This window comes from Amblyomma mixtum, chromosome 7 (genome assembly GCF_055824585.1).
Source record: "Amblyomma mixtum isolate Tamu chromosome 7, ASM5582458v1, whole genome shotgun sequence".
NCBI lineage: Eukaryota > Metazoa > Arthropoda > Arachnida > Ixodida > Ixodidae > Amblyomma > Amblyomma mixtum.
Genome location: NC_143018.1, coordinates 53,203,140 through 53,225,100, shown reverse-complemented (window position 1 = coordinate 53,225,100; position 21,961 = coordinate 53,203,140). Strand labels below are relative to the sequence as shown.

The 21,961-nt window shown below is 48.4% G+C and overlaps 1 protein-coding gene across 2 annotated transcripts in view; it reads left to right on the top strand.

The window, feature by feature from the left end:
• The window catches only part of LOC149336094 (uncharacterized), a 250,884-nt gene that overhangs the window by 69,391 nt on the left and 159,532 nt on the right, over nt 1–21,961 (top strand). The window contains exon 1 of one of the 2 annotated variants that reach the window (XM_089554653.1): nt 13,143–13,287. The exons of the other annotated variant lie outside the window; for it this stretch is intronic. Coding sequence (XP_089410779.1) covers nt 13,173–13,287 — 115 coding nt within the window. The 5' untranslated portion in view covers nt 13,143–13,172. Of the gene's footprint in view, nt 1–13,142; nt 13,288–21,961 lie in introns of those variants that run through there. 2 annotated transcript variants of the gene reach the window in all.

The following is a 21,961-nucleotide window of genomic DNA, read 5'->3' as shown; positions in this document are numbered from 1 at the left end:
GACGCTCTCCCAGCCCTCGCCGGGAAAACTAATGTCAGCGGCCTTCGGAGGCAGGGTCGCTGATGTCGCGAAATGTGAAGATCCTCCGTCCTCGTCACGCCGACTCGACGAGATTTCGCTGGGGTCAGGTAGCAACAGCATCCGACGGGCTACCTTCGACCGATACGACGACATTCCGCTTGGGACAGGTGGCGACAGCATCCGACACACTACCTCCGATTTGCGCGTAAAGATTGATGGAGCCGATGTAACGGCGTTACTAGACACCGGTGCAGATTACTCGGTAATGAGCCACGGCCTCGCCCGCGAATTGAAGAAAGTTTTGACGCACTGGTGCGGCCCGAAAATTCACACGGCGGGAAGTCACTTGATTACCCCTGTAGGCAAGTGCACAGCGCGTGTCGGCATCCGGGGTTTTGTGTATGTCGGAGAATTCGTCGTACTTCGCGAGTGTTCGAAAGACTTGATCCTTGGCCTAGACTTCCTGCAGACTAACGGCGCTGTCATTGACCTGAAAGAAGCGCGTGTGACGTTCTCGACGAAACGGGCCGTGGAGCGCATTGAAATCGAGGATCCGGAACTCAACGTTCTGCGTATTGTCGACGATGACGTGAGGGTGCCAGCACGGTCTAGTGTGCTTGTTCTTGTGCGTCATGACTTGTTTCACGACTACGAGGGCATCGCGGATGGGCACCTCCCGCTACTTCTCGAGAAGGAGATAGCCGTTGCTCGAGGACTCGTTCAACTCCATAACGGTTGTGCTACTGTCCTCCTGACGAATTTTGCTAAGGAGATGCGGCACCTCGCCAAGGAAACGGCTGTTGCCTTCCTTCACGACGTTACTGCCTCGCCCCGTTTATGCACCGCCGGGGCCAACCCTCAAGAGGAGGCTACATCTTGCCGTCTCCTTCAAACCGTTAAAATTAGCCCGGACTTGACGCCCGATCAAAGGAATCTTCTTTCGGCTCTTCTGACTGATTTCGCAGACTGCTTCGCCACTGGCTCCAAGGTCGGTCGTACTCCTGTCGCCAAGCACCGCATCATAACCGATGAGGCCACGTTACCGGTATGCCAACGCCCGTACCGGGTTTCTCCTAAGGAACGTGAAGCCATTCAAACGCAAGTGAATGAGATGCTTGCGGACGACGTAATCCAGCCTTCGACGAGCCCATGGGCGTCGCCAGTAGTCCTCGTCAAGAAGAAAGATGGCACCCTGAGATTCTGTGTCGATTACCGGAAACTAAACAACGTGACCAAAAAGGACGTCTATCCGCTCCCCAGGATTGATGATGCCCTCGACCGTCTACGCGATGCCAGGTACTTCTCCTCATTAGACCTCAAAAGCGGATACTGGCAAATCGAGGTGGATCAGAGAGACCGAGAGAAGACTGCATTTGTGACGCCCGACGGCCTATACGAGTTTAAGGTGCTTCCGTTTGGTCTTTGCTCTGCGCCGGCCACGTTCCAACGTATGATGGACACGGTTTTATCAGGTCTGAAGTGGCAGTCGTGCTTAGTGTACTTAGATGATGTCGTCGTTTTCTCGCCTACTTTCGAGCAACACCTGGACCGGCTGCGCATTGTGCTTCAAGCACTCAAAGGCGCACAATTAACGATCAAGCCGGAGAAATGCCATTTCGCTTTCAAAGAACTTCGCTTTCTCGGCCATGTTGTCAGTGCACAGAACGTTCTCCCTGATCCCGACAAGACTACCGCAGTGTCAAGTTCTCCACGTCCCAGCGATAAAAAGGCACTTCGGCGATTTCTGGGCCTTTGCTCTTACTACCGACGCTTCGTCCAAGATTTCTCCAAGATAGCTGAACCATTGACAGCACTAACCAGAGAAGACATACCCTTCCTGTGGGGAGGCGATCAAGAACAAGCTTTCCAGGAGCTCCGAAGCCGCCTCCACAGGCCCCCCATACTCGCCCATTTCGATGAAAACGCAGCAACTGACGTCCACACTGATGCCAGCAACGTTGGCCTTGGGGCTGTACTTATCCAGTGGCAAGATGGCGTAGAACGAGTTATAGCTTACGCGAGTCGAACACTATCCCGATCGGAGGAGAACTATTCAACGACCGAGAAGGAGTGTCTTGCGGTAATCTGGGCCATAAGCAAGTTTCGACCATACCTGTATGGACGACCCTTCCGTATTGTCAGCGACCATCATTCGCTGTGCTGGCTGGCCAGCCTCAAAGACCCGTCTGGACGCTTGGCTCGATGGAGCCTTCGTCTTCAAGAGTATGATGTTACCGTTGTTTATAAGTCGGGACTTAAACACCAAGACGCAGATTGCTTATCACGCGCGCCGTTAGACTCCGCTGCAGTGGAAAACGCCGACGATTTTTCCTTCATTGGGGCCATTACCCAATCCCATATGGCTGACCTTCAACGCAAGGACCAGGAGCTGGCGCCGCTCATCGAGTATCTAGAAGGCCGCGGTGGTCAGGTACCGCCTGTTTTTCGTCGTGGCTTGCAGTCATATACTTTACGAAGTGGGGTTCTCTACAAGCGCAATTTTGAAAGATCACAAGAGACATTCCTGCTCGTAGTACCTATGGACCTACGGCCTGACATCTTGAGCGCTTGTCACGACGAACCATCCGCCGGCCACTTGGGAGTTAGTCGCACGTTTGCCAGAATTCGGGCGAAGTATTATTGGCCGAAATTATTCCCTTCAGTACGATCCTATGTTAAAACCTGCCGTGACTGTCAACGTCGAAAATCTCCCCCCATGAAACCAGCCGGATTTCTTCAACCTATTGCTCCACCGAAAACTCCTTTCCAACAAGTGGGAATGGATCTTCTTGGCCCTTTTCCCAAGTCAACTAATGGAAAGCGTTGGATTGTTGTCGCGACGGATTACCTGACCCGGTATTCTGAGACCGCGTCGCTCACAAATGGAACCGCCACCGAAGTCGCCGCATTCTTTGTTCACGACGTCGTATTGCGCCATGGCGCCCCGGCTATTATTATTACCGACCGTGGGGCAGCTTTTACGGCCCGCCTGACTAAGGCAGTGCTGAATCTTACACACACTAGCCATAGACGGGCCACGGCGTACCACCCGCAGACTAACGGCCTGGTGGAACGGCTAAACAGAACTCTGGCCGACATGCTGTCCATGTACGTGGATATAGAGCATAAGACCTGGGATCAAATTCTCCCATACGCCACGTTCGCATACAATACGGCACTTCAAGAGACGACGCGGATTACTCCCTTCGAGCTTGTCTTCGGCCGCCGAGTGACCACTCCCCTGGATACGATGTTGCCGGTATACCCCGACTGCGAAAGTGAACTTGATATGGACGTCGCTAGTTTTGCTCAGCGTGCAGAAGAAGCGCGGCAGCTGGCACGGCAGCGCATATACCTACAACAGCAACTAGACGCTGATCGCTACAACCAGGGACGGCGCTTCGTTTCCTACGAGCCTGGAGACTATGTATGGATTTGGACACCCGTTCGCCATCGCGGACTGTCTGAAAAATTACTGCGCCGGTACTTCGGACCATACCGTGTCCTCCGCCGTATCAGTGACGTTACTTACGAAGTAGAATCTGCCACCAGAGACCCCTCAAGCCGCAGACGACGCAAGCTCACTGACGTTGTACACGTCGTCCGAATGAAACCCTACCACGGCCGCCCTGCTGACCGATCTGGAGACGGATAGTGCCCCGTTTTGTGTTGTGCTCCTCCTGTACCAACCTAGCCCACTATCTGTCAGCTCGTAGCTCACCAGTATGCTCCTAGTCGGCCGCATCGAGGCGATGCTGCAAACAAGGGGGGCAATGACACATGCCTTCCTTAGAAGATGAGGAAGAACGCAACGGGCCATTGGAGAAAGACGAAGTGACTCTGCTCCGTCTCGTGCTGACCTGACTAGCTGCCGGTGTTCCTCGGCGCAGGAGACTTCTTTGTAACGTTACGTTACAATATTACAGGGCAAATAAACGGTACAAAGATAGAACTGCCCCATTGGGCCACTAATACGTAAGCTGTATTGCAGAGCCGAATGCATTTAGCCCAGCCAAACGCAACAACAAAATATTGCCATTACCGTTTCTCATAGCCTAAGTTGCTTTGGGACGTGAAACCCCCATAAACCAGAATATAGCCATTAGACGAGACTCTCAGCTTTACATTAACGCAAGTCTTGCGTTGGTTCGTTTTGCATTATTTTTGCATCACTTGACCCATGTACCTAAAACCTACGACGTAATTTAACGTGCGTCACAATCTGGCAGCAGCGTCGGCGCACAAGTCAACTTTGTTTGTGTCGGCCCTAAGGGCACTCAGCCAGTTGATACCTGAAAGCCCGGAAGTTTGTGCGTTCTCTCCCCAAGCTTCGCTAGCCTACCGCTGCTGCACTACTACTACAAAGTACACCGGTCTGCCCCCCCGAGATTTATGGGTGTCGGTTATGGTCGGCTGTGCAGCAGCCGTACAAGCTCCCATACTATCGCACACTGCTTACGTACACACGCACTTACACGAAACGTGAGCGGAAAGCCGGTGTGTTGTTTGTTTACTGACCTGTTACGCGGATACCTGGACCCGCGTTTACGCAACATCAGCGACGAAAAGAAAGAAACAAGCAAAAATCGTGGAAGCCAAAGTTGCCCGCAGAGAGTGACGACGCAGCCGCTACGCGACGCGGTGGTTGCTCGTCAGTCAGCGCCTCCTGGTGGCTGGAGCCGTAAACTAATTTGCAGGCGATCCAAAGAGAAACGCAACAGGAACGCTTAGGAGGTAGCAGGCTGTTGGTCTGGCAGCTCAGTGTACAGATGTACATAATGCGACGATTATGACACCGATACGGCGTTTATCTTGATATTACCTACTGCCTTAGAGACGGGTAACACCTGCGCCTGCTGGTCCTACAGGGTGGCTTGCTATGACGTCACGCGGTAAGGCACTCGCGAACGCTGAAGAAATTATTCGCTTTGGCGGCGCAAAGCGATTTCTATTTAGCAATGACCTACAGGGCGCCGTACTTGCAATAATGCAATACTGCTGCCTTGGGCTGTTCGTCTCGATGGCTTTCATTATAGTAGACGGACTCATAAACAAATGGCATGTGCTTCTTGATGATCTGTATCTGAGCTAGTTTGTTCATATTGCCCTTAAAACAGCAGCTTATCGTGCTGCTTATCGGGATTAACCTCTGCTGCTAGTGCAAACACTGTGAGCTTCACGCGGCTATTTCCTTTTTACTTCGTCGCTAGCTGCGACACAGACAGGTGCCGGTATCAAGTAGTAACGCTCGGTGGTGAATTTTCAAACCTTATGAAACTTCGGCACTATTTAAGCTGCGGGAGGGTATGGAAATAAAACCACCATTGAATAGCCTGCTTTTAAAGCGCAGCACTTTGACGCCCGTTTCCGTGTTTCGAGGCGTCGCCGTTGTCCGTTGTAACATGCAATGGACACCTTAGTCGCGCTTGAAGCAGCGAAACCAATGGAGCGGGAGCTTGGAAAGCAAAGGAAAGGCACATAAATGCCCTCAGAACAGTGGACGCCACAATCGAGCTTTAAGCTACGTGGCGGTAGTGACAGATGTGCGCTGCATGCGTTGGCATTGACAACGTTGTGCCGGGAAGGCGGCGCTGAAGCCATAGGTCGTAGGCGTTCATTGTGTTCATTGGCGTAGGCGTTGACAACGTTTTACACTCCGATCATTTTAAGAAAAGGAAGTGCGCATAACTGGCTCCCTGGGTCAGTTGACGCCTGAACCGCGCTTATAGGTGCGTGGGGTCGTGAGAGAGAGATGGAGCTGCATGCGTTAGCGCTGATAACGGTGAGATAACGGTGAGCAAATAAAGCGCCATTATCCCAAAGCACTTCGTACTCATAAAGGGCTTGTGACTGACTCTCAGCCGTGGCTACGATTTTTCGGTAGCTAAGCCTACGATAAGCATGAAACAAGCCGCTACGATACCACTCTAACTTACAAACACCTATTAAAGCGAGAATCACGATTTCCTAACGCTAGCTAGAGCTTTACTTTGCAGCTAGTACCATTTATCGTACAGCATGCCAACGTACGGGCTATATAGTATAGTGTGTTATAGTATAGTTTAATTCGTGTAATATAGTATAGTATAGTATAGTATAGTATAGTATAGTATAGTATAGTATAGTATAGTATAGTATAGTATAGTATAGTATAGTATAGTATAGTATAGTATAGTATAGTATAGTATAGTATAGTATAACAGGTGCCTGTACCGTCACAGACTCTGGGATCTCCTTGCGCACGTAATCTACGCAGCAAACTCTTAAGGGATGTGCGAAGCCTGATTTGATTTGATAGTGCAGTACTGTATAGTCTAGCACAGCAGGGTATTGTACAATGTGAGAGTGTAGCTTCTAGAAATGTTTACGATTTCAGTGAAGCAGTACAGCAGGGTAGTAGAAGAATAACACCGTCGGCATCACAAGACAATCGGCGTGACAGCAGAGGCCAGAAGTCAATGGCCCATGACTCCCCACCCACCTCTAATCTTGTGGATCGCTGGTATTACGAAAGGATGACGCTGGTGTCATTGATTAGAGGGCGGCGCTGTGGCGCCCTCCCATTCCGCCCCAGTGCACATTAGTCACTGATTCTGTCATCACGTAGCTGTTTGTAGATGAAGGCAAATAAGACTCCTCGCACCGCTTTACCTCAGTGTTCAGACATAGGGACTCCTTTCTCGTTTACTTCCTGCGGCAGGCGAGTATATTTCAAGTACTTAGTGCAGGCGCTCCATTCTTTAAACAGGCAACGAAAATATATGCTCACCATTAGCTGGTGTTCTTTAGACTTTACAACACAAAGAGCTGAGTAAAAGTGAACAGAACAGCTAATGCTCGCCTGTCCGCACGCTAAGAATGCTTCCGTTAATGGGAGCGGTACGAGTTTACATGATCACATTAAATGAGCAGCGCATGAGGATCTTCATTATTTAGGCCTTTAATTTCTTGCCCGAACAACCTATTACCTCTGCCGTGTCACTGATATGTCATTCCGCCATAAGCTGCAGATTCATGGCTAAGCCATTGTCTGAGGACTGTTACTTCCGTATATCCATAGTAAATGATTTGTTTCAAGTTCTGCCTTTTCCTGCTTCAAAAAGAACGCTGCTACGGCAGACTGATGCAGTGTCAGAGAGCGTGAAAACTTTTTTATTAATTAGAATTCAAAGCATGGCTGCCACTTTCATAATCAGGCGTAGAATAATTTTAACAAAGCCGTTAATCGAACGTCAGCTCGGAAATGAACAACGCTGCTGCAGGTAACCTGCGTGTTCCATTTCGTCCTGCTTAGTTTAAAGCTCATTGGTCCTCTTTCTTTTCATTAAATCTATTTAGACGAACTTAAATGCACTGATCTTCGTTAAAGAATAAATAAAAAAAGGCCCAGGGCCGACTTGAATTAGCGCCAGGACGCGTCCCTTGACCACTTTACGCATGAAGGCACTTTATGCACACAGCTGGCCCTTATGCCTACCGCTTATATAAAGAGATCATTGCGTCCTGTTTGTCTTCCGATTGCGAGGCTTTCCAATCGGTTATTTATGCCCGAAAGGCCGCCTAATACCACTGGCTGCCTCGAGAATCCAAGGCAAGTCAATAGCCTATCTACGCCGGCGAATGACGCAGCCGGGAAAGCATGATTTCGCTTCGTCTGTATAAGAACCCCCGGAGGAGAGGAATAAGACAAAACATCATCGAACCTGGAAGTGTAGCAAATAGAGGGAGGCCAGATAACTGAGCAAGAGTTGATACAGCATTAGGAGTCGAAAGGCGGGCATCATTAAAACAGGAAGGGGTTCGTATACTCCGGTGGCAGATGAATAAGGCAACACCTCAGTATTTACAGTCAGCTGATCAATAAAATCACTGGCAGAAAAAGCATTAGCAAGCGTCAGAAGAATGCAAAGCAGGAAAGCACTGGGCAGATTAGTAGAGTAGGCAGGGCTTAGTAGGGAAGGCAGATAGAGAGGGCGCGATCCAGAGAGGCGCACTTCGGCCATCATAGAAAGGGGCCTCAGGTTATTTCCACGCGAGGGAATGAATTATGCGCAGCTCGGAGAGAAGTGAATCTACCGGATGCGCCCAAGTGGCGTGAATGTTTACGAGCTCAGACGACGACGCCGCTCAGAAAATTAAAGCAAACAAGACAGACAGACAGACAGACAGACAGACAGACAGACAGACAGACAGACAGACAGACAGACAGACAGACAGACAGACAGACAGACAGACAGACAGACAGACAGACAGACAGACAGACAGACAGACAGACAGACAGACAGACAGACAGACAGACAGAGACAGACAGACAGACAGACAGACAGACAGACAGACAGACAGACAGACAGACAGACAGACGGACGGACGGACGGACGGACGGACGGACGGACGGACGGACGGACGGACGGACGGACGGACGGACGGACGGACGGACGGACGGACGGACGGACGGACGGACGGACGGACGGACGGACGGACGGACGGACGGACGGACGGACGGACGGACGGACGGACGGACGGACGGACGGACGGACGGACGGACGGACGGACGGACGGACGGACGGACGGACGGACGGACGGACGGACGGACGGACGGACGGACGGACGGACGGACGGACGGACGGACGGACGGACGGACGGACGGACGGACGGACGGACGGACGGACGGACGGACGGACAGGGAAAGAAGCATTCGAACAGGCAAATAGACAGATAGCCAGATAGGCAGATAAGCAGGCGCACCAACAGACAGACTAACAGACAGGCAGGGAGGCAAGCAGGGAGGCAGAAAGATGCTCTTTGTGTCGAGATGATGATAATTGTCACCTAGCCATTAATTGCGCCTGTGGAAAATTTCTTGGAATTAAATGCCAGTTTTGTTGTTCCTCTATCCGAATTTCTGATTTGCCCTTGTCCACGAATCAGATTCACAGATCCGGAGGCATGCGCTATAGATTGCGGGTAGAAAGAATTAAAAACAAAAATAGGTTATAATTGTGGGATTTTGTGCTCTGAAGTGACGCATGGGCTATGAGAGACGCTGTAGTGGAGGAGACTGGATTAATGAAGGCTACCTGGGGTTCCCTGAGTTTCACTGTCCTTGTCCTGCCCACTGTCCACGGGCGGTTTTCGAGTTTCCCCTCGCAAAGTTGGAAAAAAGCGAGCGCCATGGAAGTTACGGCTATCCATCCCTCGAGTGACTCTTCTTTCTGGTGCGTCGCTGCCCCAGCGTGCAGAATTCAAATGGTAAAAGTTGGTCAGCGAGCCAGGTTTTAGCGCATGGAAATGTATGGCATGGAAATGTATGGAATGTATGATTGAAATGGAAATGGGAATGAAAGAAATGGGAATGTATGAAAATGGATGTATGTAAAGGGGAGGCAAAGTTTGTGATTAGAGGTCATTGGCACTGGTTATCTTGGCGGAGGTGCTTCGTACTTGTACATATGCCCTCGTGACAACTCAGATGCAGAAAAAAAATGAAATCTGTTCAAAAATGTGCAGTTTGATATTTTTTTGTGCTATTCCATTCCTTGGTTTCCCTGTTCATAATGCAAGAGCATTAAAGGGCAACTGCAGCACTTTCTGAGAATTTCGCAATATTCAAGGATTCAGATCTATATAGGCTGTAGGTAAAGTATGCCAAGTGTTTTTGCACTAGCCTTTGAAATAGTGACGTAATCGATGATTGAATCTTACGCTTCCGCTCAATGTACCAGAGGAGTGCAGAGAAACTCAGCGTGACGTCACGGAAGGTATGATTTCAAATTAGCGCTGTCGTCAGCCACACCCTGCTCTGACTCGTTAGACGCTGCCAAACAACTCTCGGAAGGGTTTTCCTTCGGTGGAGTTGGATTTTTTTCCTTAAAAGCAGGCTTTTGTGCGGTGGAAATGTACCGATATATCAGCAAGTACCGATATCGGCAAGTACCGATGTATCGGCAAGTACCGATACCTTCGATGACGTCATCATGCGAACCCCACTTGGCGTTGTGCGCTGCGGAGAATCTTGAAGCGCGTCCGGAATTTAATGGGCAATTACTTCACTATTTCAAGCGCTAGCCCAAAAGGACTTCGCGTGCTTTACCTGCAAGTTTCACACATTCGACCCTTTTAAGCTCGTTGATTTCTAAAACCTATGCTGTTTCCCTTTAAAAGCCTGATAGGGAAAAAATTTTTTGGTTGGTTAGAAAATTCGCTCATAGGTGGCACGGTAGTGGCGTGCCCAGACCGGATAGTTCTTATTCGCTGAACGGAAGTGACATCCTCTAACCGGAAGAGACGACATCCGTGGTAAAGGCAGTAAAAGCTTGTATTCGTGTTGCATTGCAAAAACATAACGTAATTGGATATCCCTGTGAATTGTTTTGTCTGTGTAGGAGCCAGAATCTGAAGCAAGAACTATGGGACCTGGTCACAGACTTCTATATTTATTCAAATTTTTATTACTTCGTCTTCAATTTTTTGTTCACGAAACGAAAATCCATGTTGGATCCGTTCAAAAAAAATTCTTCTTTTTTATTGTTCTTTATTCTGTGCATCAAAATTTCCATTATTTACACCGATGAGTTCGGAAGTATGCGCAAACAGAGGGCGCATGTAGTGCGCGGTAGCATTCGCTGTGTAAATTAAAGAGCACATCTTGATTAACAAGCTCGATAATTGTGAAGACTTGTTAGGCTTATTTTAAAACAAGTCATAACAAAAGGATACTGGAAGGTATCGAACACCAAATCGGAAGTGTTCCTGTGCTACCTGATACTTTTGCAGCCGCCCTACACTTTTTACTGCGCGAGTGACAAAACTATTTTATGTCAACGTGGAGGCAGTTGTTTGAGGGCACACGACGTTATGTGTTTGTATGGAGGGAGACGGAATGGCCTGCCTATAATGTTTTCTTTCAGCGCAGCTGTATGGTCTAATGTCAGCTGACTCAACCTAGATTAAAGATGAACCAAATTAAGGCCGCAGCACCGAGTGTTTGTATAAAAGGTTGCGACCTCACCAACCATGAGCACGGCAAAAAACTGAACGCAACGAAACGTTATAACTTCAGCATATCTCACAAAATGAAATTGCTGCCATTACTCCCGGATAGGTAGTTTATTGATATTTGTTTGGCACTTGCCCGTGAATATGGACACGATTTCCAAGTAGCACGCAGTTTGCAGTTCCCGTTTAGGGATTCAGCCAAATCGAAGCAGAAAAAAAAAATTCGCAATAAGAAATCGATGCCAGCATCTTCGATAGTAGGGCATAAGAAATCGCCACATGCACAAAGTTCTAAGGCGTGAACGCATATTCTGAATAGCTCGAGACAAAGGCCGCTTTTGCGTTCTCCAAATCGCCAGTGCGGCATGCGCATGCGAGAAAGTATCCATCCATGCGGCGCAATGGTATTGCTCTTGAACAAAAAAATAAAAAGTACTTTGACCTTATTGCCACTCTAGCCCCAGCCTTGACTTTTCTACGGAAAGCGGACGGAACAGCAGACATTGCTACAATAAAAATCATCCTCAAACCACTAACTTTACGAGATGAAAGGTCGTCACGAAAGGCTGCGAAGGTATGCAAGCAGCAAAAGCAGCCTCTGAGGCAACGATCATCAGAATAGAGCAAACATTTAAAGAAGAGATAAAAAGAAAAAGAGACAGAAAAGCTTAGCGAAAGAAAGAGAAGAAAGTTAACAGAATAAGAAAGCGGCGGGAAAAGATAAAAAGAACCACCACGATTCGGGAATAGCGCTCATTTCACTATGCTTAAGCAACGCCGGCGTGCTCCCGCAGGCGCGTTACTCATCGACCACGTATTCCGACTATGCTGATCCCGTAAGTGATTCGGAGCCTCGTAAGAATGACCGTTACGCGCCCGTTTCCCCCTTTCCTGCTCTGCTTTTCTTAGTGCATCCATACCCTTTTATACCTAGGTGCATTCTCGTATGGGAAAGGATATAGCTGTTGTTTCAATCGGCTGTCTACCTTTCTTTCATCCATCTATATATTCTGTTTTGCGCCGTGGCTCGTGGGTGCATGAGCAAGCCGGTCTGCCTCGAGTTTTTATAACCACTTGCTTTTTGTTTTGGTTACTGCCATTCTCGCAATAACTACCCTGCCGAGGCGCCAAGGCTCTCTGCCCACCTTTCTTGATTCATCCGTCCAGCGCTCGTAGCCGAGGGGTCGGTGTGCGCATGCGCCTAGAGGCAATCCCCTCGGTGAACTCCTCGCCCTCGCGCTCACCGCCTTCAACCTCGAGAAGCTCGGCCAGCGAGCGCGGGAGAGCGCATTCGGCTCTCGTCCGGCGCAGTCGCGTTGTTCGTCGGTGCGAGCTCGTCCCAACCCTTCGGCCACGCTCAGAGGCACGCACTGTCACTCGGTATCGCCCTTCTGTGTATGTGCTTGTGTGTCCTCTCCATAACCGTCAGCCCCAGAACCGCTACTGCCGTCGTAAAGAAGAATTCGTGTTGCCGGCTGAAAAACAACGCAGGAATGGAAGGAAACTTTCCCCGCAGCTTTAAATATCGGCAAATCTCGCTAGTGCAGATAATTCTTATTGCGCCTCGTGTTACAACGTCGTCGTCGTAACTGCCACCGCCTGTTAGATTCGCTGCGCGTTGTGTATAATATTATTTCTTCTCGTTGTTATCTCCTTCCTCTGCATCGTCACTGGATTGCGACTCATCCCCATCAACACAGAAGACAAAAACAGACTACGTACCAGGCTTTTTTGGCCGTCATCGTCATTGCGTCCAGTGATCGTCTGCTTCGTGGCGACCAGTCGCAATGACCATTTTATTTCAACGGTGCGCTCCTAAAGCTGACTCACGTCGTGCTGCGAAAATCTGCTGAAGACTCGAAAAGACACTTGGTAGGATCACTAAAAGAAGTTTCGTTATCTCACGTCGTCACAAACCTGAGAAGGAAATTGTGCTCATAACTTGGAAGAGGGATGCTGCTTCTGTCCGCCGTCTGTTGAACGACGAAAGCGGCTTGGTGTATTGTGCGGTTCTGTGTTTCAGTGTCGGTAAACGATGTTGAACCGCTTCAGCCGCGGTTTGCTGCTGGTGAAGTGTTGTTATTGGTTCTGACTCCTGATCGGACGGCGAAAACTCTGGACTTCCTCCCATTCACTCATCATCATCCCATCTTCCGATGTGGGCCGCTATGGAGACCTCTTCGTACGTGCGACGTGAACGGTTTGGATTTACGGCGACGTTCCGGATCCTCGGGATGTTGCTGCTTTGTCAGAACGCCCTAGCAAGAAGAGGTAAGGAGTGCTTTGTACGATCGAGTGTAGTTAAGAGATTACAGTGCATTTTTTTTCTCCTTTTCTTTCCGGAAGCAGAAAGCACGCAGTTCTGCCTTCAGCGAAGGTCATAGAGATTCCGTCAAAGTCGTAACAACAAGAGACGATCATCAGTCTCTCACGAGGCGTATTTTTCTCTCTATCCGTATTTTTACCTTATCTGACGTAGGGTTCTGTTACGGTGCGACCTGCATTTTAAGCTGACCTGTCAAAAGACAGTTGGAGTCGTCTTATCGAACTAGACGATCTTAAATTTTCAGCAATAAGCCGTTTTATACAGTTGCATTTTCTTTTTACATGTCGTTTAAGGTAGCCGTCATTCAGAGCTAGGGGAAACTGCTTGTTGATCTCGGACTGGGCACACGCTGATATGACGTCACGTGGGCCAGAACATGTGGCGGCGTCTTTGGCGGAGTAACTCCACGGGTCGTAACATTTGCATGGTATTTTTCAGAAATTTCAGTTGATGCGCTTTGATTGACATTAGGGGGTAATCAACTGCGTCGTCAAATATACCTATAGGGTTTCACAACTCGCGCGCCGCTGATTTCTACCTTGAGCGCGTCGCCAGGTATTTTATATAAATGGAACTTGTGGAATTCAGTCGATCCAAGCACACACGCTCATTTGAGCACGCTGTATTGGGTGAGTTGGAAGTAGTTTATCTCAAACACCAGCACTAAACAGACAAATGACCAACGAGAGAGAAGACGACATGGGTTCCGAGTAACTGAAGTTTAACCTTCAGTTGTTAGTCAGCGCCCGTGTCGTCTTCTCTTTTATTGGTCCTTTGTGTGTTTGGCGCTGGTCTTGGAGATGAACATTGCTTTGGATGGTTTCTACGTGAAGCCTTTTTTACCTTTATTCCGCAGTTTTAGAGGCTGGACGGGGCGAAAGCGTTCAGTTTTTCATGCATTGACCTGCGGAGGAAAATACGCCTATTCTTGGCCTACATTTCAGGAGGCTACTTAAGCAAGGTAGACGCACTGATCTCTAATCGAAATTCTGCACTAAGAACGCTGCTATTATCGTCATGCACTTTTCTAATAGGAAAACATGCCTGTTGCGTTGATTTGAAGAGTTTAACGGTGAACCCGGATCGCAACGCTTTATTGTTTGTTTTTATTTGCCATTTCGAGGCTCAAGAATTCCCAGTGCATCAGTTCCGAGTTGACTATTATGTCCATCGATTTTATGGCACACCTATTTGTCAGGTAGACACACAACGTGGCCAGTAGCAAACGCTGCTTTTTAGAAGGGCGACACGGAGTCCGTTTCCGTCGTTACTTTCGTAGGGATGCTGCTACCACCGCCCAGTCATTTCGTCGACCACCTGCACCACAGCAGGTCTGAGCGGGACCTCACGATCCCACCTCAACCGCAGCTGTCATCGATGCCTTCGCGTCGCGACATCCTAAAGATGATGAGCCTCGGCAGGCCTGGTGCAGAAAAAGGAACCACGAGGCACCTTTTTTTTTCTATTTGCTTTTTCGCTTTCTTTGCTTATATTTGTGGTTAATGTCTTCCATATGTTTTATTCACGGTCGGGTCCCTACGTGTCTAGTAATCGGAGCCGCATCCCTGAATATGTCCCTTTTTCTTTTCGAAGCCACTGCCTTCGAAGAGAGAGCTTAGCGGCTAATGCAACCTCGATACAACATTGCTTCTTTCTGTTTTCTAGGACACATGACTACTTTGAAAGACAAGGTTTAGCCAACGCAAACTAATGAACGTAAGCGTTTAGTACAATAACTGCTGTGTTTGCTGAGACTTTTTTTCGCCGTCCACGCTAGGTTTTCTTTGAAGTTCATAGCTTGACTGGTAGTTATTCTTTTTGCTTATGGTGGAAACGAGCGACCATTTCTTTTGTCGATGTACACGTCTGCGAATCGATACATTATTTCTCAATCTGTTCATTAAGTCAGAGGTTTTTTGCGCGAGGAACATCTTACGCGTGCTTAGGAACGATCTCCCCAGGTCACTGCAGTTATTTCAAGAAAACGGAATTAGGCACATGAAAACTTTATCGACTAATTTGCGCAAGATATGGGAATGGGTATGGATGAATTCTCACGTAACGGTGAGTCATTTTAATAGATCAATAAGTAATACAATTGGAATTAGTCGTTTGGGAGTCAGTTACTACTTGCCCGCACATGAAGGAAACAAAACAATGATTGCTGCATTCAGTTATGTTTGGCTACTGTTACCATTAGTTGTCCGTTTGGCCCGAATAGTTGCTGAGCATATGCTCCTAATATCCCCAGTCAAATCATCAGTAAAACTTGTCTGTTTGTGCGTTCCTCAGTGAGTTTATGATTATATTGCTTCTGATTAAAAGTGCCTTCTTTACACACACACACACACGCACGCACGCGCACACACACACACACACACACACACACACACACACACACACACACACACACACACACACACACACACACACACACACACACACACACACACACACACACACACACACACACACACACACACACACACACACACACACACACACACACGCGCGCGCGCGCGCGCGCACGCACAACGCTGTAATTACTTTAAAATGTGTACCATCTAGTCTTCCTCCTAGTCTTTGCTCATTGTTGTACAGCAGCATTTGCGTAGCTTGCGCCGCCTCATTGCAAACTAATTAGGCTGCTTTTACACCCGCTGTCATGGCGGCGGTATTTTGTGCAAACGCCCCGAAGAAGTTCTAATTAGGGGTGAGCTCTTTCTGTTCCTTCCACGCGCTACGTCCAGTGACAAGCGAAGGACAATACGCCGGGTACTTAAGCAATGGACACACAATCGCGTTGGACATAATGAGCTGTCGCGGTCTTAACCGAAAAAAAAAAACCTTCAAGAAGGATACGAAACCGAAAGAAAGCCATACAAGAAGAACACCAACCCGAGAAAAAAAAACACGCAAGAAGAACACAAAACAAAGGAAAAAACACACAAGAAGAGCACGCAACCAAAAAAAAACACAGAAGAAGAACACGAAGCCGAGAAAAAAAACCCACACAAGAAGAACAAGAAACCGAGAAAAAAATAAACCAGCAAAATACGAAGGCAGAGCACTGCATTCCAGCCTCAGGCGTCGATTGCCCGTTATCCACACGTTTATGCTTCGCTCTCGGCTCGGCTAATTCCCGTCTGTTTACAGCGAGACCGGCGCCGGAGCCGTTCCGCTCGGTGAGGCCCACCTGGGCTGGCTGACTCGAAACAACCACCGCTGTGCTTGCGGTGATCTTCGAGTTGACCAGCCGAGTCGTAAACAGATAAGTCTTCTTTTTTCAGCGCCCATAAACACCTAGAGGGAGCCGCAGGCGTCCGAGCCACTGCGGGGCTCTCCGTTTCGAAAGCGATTCGGTAGATTCATCACCCAAACAACCTCCTACTGGTGTTGGTTTTTAAAACACCCGGCCGACAAAAAAAAAAAAAAAAACGCGAAAGTAAGAGCGACCGGCTTTTCAGTTTTTCCCGGTGCAGCCCTGTGCTTCGGATGGAGGCGCATTTCTGCATGCGACCGTAGCTTTTTGTTTTGGAACGTGAGGCAATGTTTATTAGCCCAACTAACACCGTGGCCTTTAAGGCATGCAATGTATTCGATTCCTCTTGGCTGCGACGCGCGTCTTTTCTTTCTCTCTTGCTATCATATCTTTCAGTTCTCTTCTGTCTGCACTTGGCAGCGGGGGTGGCTCAGTTGCAGCCAGTCGGGAAGCCCGTGCAGTTTTCCTTTTCATCCTTCTTTGTTGGTCGGTCGGTCGGTCGGTCGGTCGTCCGTCCGTCCGTCCGTCCGTCCGTCCGTCCGTCCGTCCGTCCGTCCGTCCGTCCGTCCGTCCGTTCGTTCGTTCGTTCGTTCGTTCGTTCGTTCGTTCTCTGGGCTGATTTTTACCACCTATGGTTCTTTAAACCAAAATATCAGTGTACCTGCGTTTTTAAATTTCGTCTCTAGCAAAAGCCGGGCACCTCGGTTCTGTTTCGATCGACAGTATCTGTGAAACTTCGCCGTGCTGAGATTTCGCCGCCTGGTCTGAAAATCCGGTTACCTCTTTCTAATCGGCCTTTCATAAGTTGATACCCGTAAATCCATCAAGTTCGAGTGCCTACTTCGCTCTTCTGAAACAATGCCTTTCGTCTGAAGCTTATTTATAGTTTTTTCTTTACTTTATTCGTGCTACATGCTTTTCGAAGGCAGCAAATTGGAGCTAAAGTCAGTCATTAGTTTTTCCATATTTTCCGTTGGTGCCCGATCAGCTGTAACCTCATTTACTACTTGACTTCATTCAGCCACAATTCCGTCATTACTTCACTTGTACTGGCTTTCCCCGAACTAGGGGCGGGCGGGGGCGGGACTTAACATACCCTTCAGATGGAACTTGTGCAGGTTATATACCCTTGCCAAGCATGCGTTTACTGCACTGTACTCCTTCCATGTGACATTTGAGGTCGTCATAGAAAGAAAATTGTCACTGCACGAAGTGTAACACGCTGCGAGGCGAGGCCCTGTGTAACGTTGGAAGAAAGCAGAACACACGCTAGTCAAGCTACATGCACTCCTTAGGTGGTCCCTCTATCATGAAACGCATAAAGCGCCCTCTTCAGTACCTGCTGCCTTGATCAGAGGCACTGAAGTCAGCTCAATTATTCTTTGTCCGTGCTGTGGACGTGGTAACGTTCCAGCGCCACTCAAGGTCACTGGAGAAGCCGAAGTAATTCTAATATCCCTAATCTATTCCGAGCGTTCGATTGCCGCGGGCTGTGCGAGAGCAGTTCCATGGTGCTTTCTATGTGTAAGCAAATGTTCTGGTAACTCTCCGCTTGCTAAGCCAAGAGGTTGCTTATGTGCACCAGGCATCTGCAAAGTTTATAAGATTATCGCCGCTTGCTTCCATTGCGCATTAAACACCCGAGAAGAGTAGAAACTGAGAGATCTCTCTGAATGTGACATCATAATCTAAAGTTGTGTTTATCCCTGCGAAATCTCACTCGTCGTACCGGGCCGCTGTTTATACGAGCAACAGCTTTTCCCGCTGCATAGAATGAAGACCAGGAAGATCCCTAGAGAATTGGGTGCGCTATAATCATCACCGCGTTCCACAAACTACACTGTTTCTAATATACAGAAAATCCTGTATTCTCTTTAGGCATCTCGTAAGTCTCCACCAGGAAGAACAAGGACTAAATCGCAACAATGTGTTGTTTATATGCTTCGAAACAAGACGCAAGATATGCGTGAGTGTGAGAAAGAAGAGTACCAGATGCAAGGAGATGTTGGCAAAGGAGGGGTGCAGTGCGAGGGGATCTGCCGCATCGTTGGGTGGCGCTTTCAAACGGTCGCTTGTTCTCAGGAAAACGACTTTCGCTGAATGAGTTACGAGCCCTAAAGGCGTGCACCCGGAGGTCGTACCAGCAGCTCACGCGCAATTGACTCCACGGCGGAAGGCGCTCAACGAGGCGATGCGAGGCAATGTGTCGTCGTTGGAACGACGACGGGGACTTATGCATAGCGGAAGCACGTTGTACGGCTACCACACAGCCTGGGGCTCTGGTCTTCTTGCGGCACCCGCGGAACGCTCTAGCGTAAAAAAGGGTTTCGGGAGAGCTATTTCCTTCTGTATGACGTGCGTCTGGCTTCCGCTCGTATCACTCATTCGCGATTAAAAAAAAACAAAACACGTTCCTTCCTTTCCTCTTTGCGGATGGGGAGTAAACAAGCCGAATACTCCTCAGATATGAAGCGTGATTGGCGGATTGTTCTGAATAACCAAAGCACTTCTTGAGATGCCTTTCTGCGACTTTCCTGCGAGCTTCCAGGATGAACCTTGAATTGTATGGTTGTCATCTATGCAGTACTGGGCTTTTGCGACAAAATATTCGCGCGTAATTATAGAAGCATTTAGCATTGCGAACATAATCTACCGCCACAACTTACCGCGACTTCCCGCCCAAGCACACAAAACACCTGGCGCCAAAGGCTGTCGTTCTTATGAAGCCTTAGCAAAGCGAAACCCAGAGCTTTTTTTTTTTTTAACTAGGAGGGCGAAGTTCTGTCCCAGGCGTGTCGGGATACTGTCGATAGGTCGTGGCCTCCAAGTGAACCTTTCCTTGACTCATTGCACCATTTATATTGGCCAGATGAGGCGATTGAATCTTGGGCCACGTGCATAGTCGCCTCACGCCAAGGTTCGCGTACAACATAAACGTAGCTCGTATCCTGTCTGGCATTAATGTTTTAGCGCAATCATTCAGTCTTCGTCTAGTTCCGCAAGGTGTAATACACGCCACTCCTTTTTCCGCTGCTGCCAAACCGCATTTCGACTTCCTAGGTTACTCATTTAAAAAAAAAGGTCATTACTGACTCTGCAAATTCGTGGTTCCAGAATAGAATTCGGTGTAGAAACGCACTGGTTTCTCGTGCAGCGCCATATTCCGACAACAGGCACATTTTTTTTTTTGAAATGGTACCTAAATTGTCATTTTTCAGCCACGCAGCCATCTGTCGGCAAAGCAAAACAATTGTTTCGATGGGCCATATTTGTCTTCAGCCGGACACTGTGTTCCAGAAAACAACGACATGCTAGACTGGTCATGAGTCAGAAACCATCGGCTTATGGCGAGCCTGGTTCGTCCAAGCCTGCTAGGGGGTTAATTGCGCCGGTCCCAATCCAGCGGGCGATTAACGTTTTTGATTTTGTTTTACCACTTGTCTTACGTGATGCTACGTTAGCTAAAAAAAACCCATGTTCTTTACAACGCGTTTTTATTCATACATTGTCTTCTTCGCTTTCTTGGGTTACCAGCGTAGTTGTCATGTTTATTTCGTCGCTCTCGTATATACCAAGAATACATCTAAAGACCTGCCCAACATCATTAGATGCAGCTTTTGACCTCTTACTTGCACAGAATACCACCCGGACAACGCATGGAGTCGGCGTTGGGGTATAGTGAAAGCCTGCGAACTAGTTCTTGTTTAGTTATATTAGGTTTAGTTTTCCTAACGGCGCGGCACAGCCGCCGAATATCGTGGAAGCCATGCCGTGAAGCAGAAGGAATACCACACTGAAAAGAACTCACCGCCAGTCTGATTTTGAAAGCGGCTGCCCTGAGTACGAAGCCCCACGCCGTAAGCCGAAGCAGTGTTGTTGGTTTTCCCCAGACCAGTTTGAAAAGCAACGAAACTAGTTCCAGAATAGCGCACATAGAAAGGCGCGTGTCTAGAATAGAACTGAGATGAATAAGAGGAATAGCCGCACGCGGACTCCTCTGCTTGAGAGAAGTAGAGAGAGAAGACGAAGTCGGAAAGCTAACATTTATAGAAAAAAGTTTTCCCACCACATGTAGACGAGGCATTTAACCGGCAAAAAAAAAAATAGAGCTAACGAGGACTTTTTGAAAGGAGTGAAATAAAGAGCACTGTAAATAAATATGGAGCAAGGAAGAAGTTTATTCGCGCACTCAGACTTCAGCGTTCCAACCGGTCTTCATTTTGCCAAGCCATCCTTATAAGTAATGCTGGTTAACCTGGACTACGACACTTCAACCTGAATCAGAACTCTTTTCGACTTTTGAAGAAGTCTTAGAATGATACGCAGCAGCGCTACAGCAGCAGAGATGAAATATAGAGCTTGTGCCATAAAATTTTGTCGCCGACACAAAAATAACTGCCTTAATTAAACCAGTATCGCATTCCCAATATTCTACCTTGTCTCCTGCTCTTATGAGGTGTGGCTCGAAAATATTCTGCTGCCTGCATGGTTACCGGCTTGGTCGTAAAATGTTTGCCGAATATTGTGGTGGTGTTTCGTTCGGCACGACAGTTACAATGAACTAATTGCTCTATATCCACAGAGCAGCGTTTTAAGGCCAATTCAATGGGAAAAGTTCAGTTTCTCTTAACTGAGTCTAAGGTCAGTAGCAGCAATCCAGGCGAAAGCAGATATCAGGTGCCTGCACATAGCTTGCACCCAATAGTCAGTCACTGCGGTTATCTATGCGTCAACATGCAGCATTTCAAGACACACGCATGTGTCTAATTTTCTACAACGATTCGTGTTCGTCAAAGGTCCTGCGCAACAAAAATATTCTATGCACGGAGGGATTATCTACGCATGACAGTAATCTAAGAGTGGAAAGGGATAGAAAATAGTAACGTGAGAGCTCCTATGGTGAAATCAGCAGTGCGAGAACATTATACACCGGGGAGGAATTGATTTTGCAGCCCCCTTATAACTCGCAGTATGATGAAAAGACCTCCTAGTTATGTACTGCCATGTACTACGCGCACAACTCGTTCGCCCATCTTCCAACTCAACTGAGCAGCTCGTTTTCCTGGAACTACGGGCGCCCTTTAGTCAAGACTGCCTGAGCTTGGAACTCTTGCGCATCACCAAGTATAACTCCAGCAAGCTCTTGTAGGGACGCGTGCTGATAAGAAGTAGGAAATAAAAGGAATAGGAGAAGGGAAAGAATGAAGGTGACAGGGAAGCAAGGAGAGATTGGTGGCTGTGTTGTAGACCCCGATGGGTACACGTGCCCTGGTTTCCAAAGCTCGAGCGCGACTCGAGGCGACCCGGTGGGTACTGCAGAGAGAGAGAGGAGGGAAGCCGGAACTCGAGCCAAGGAG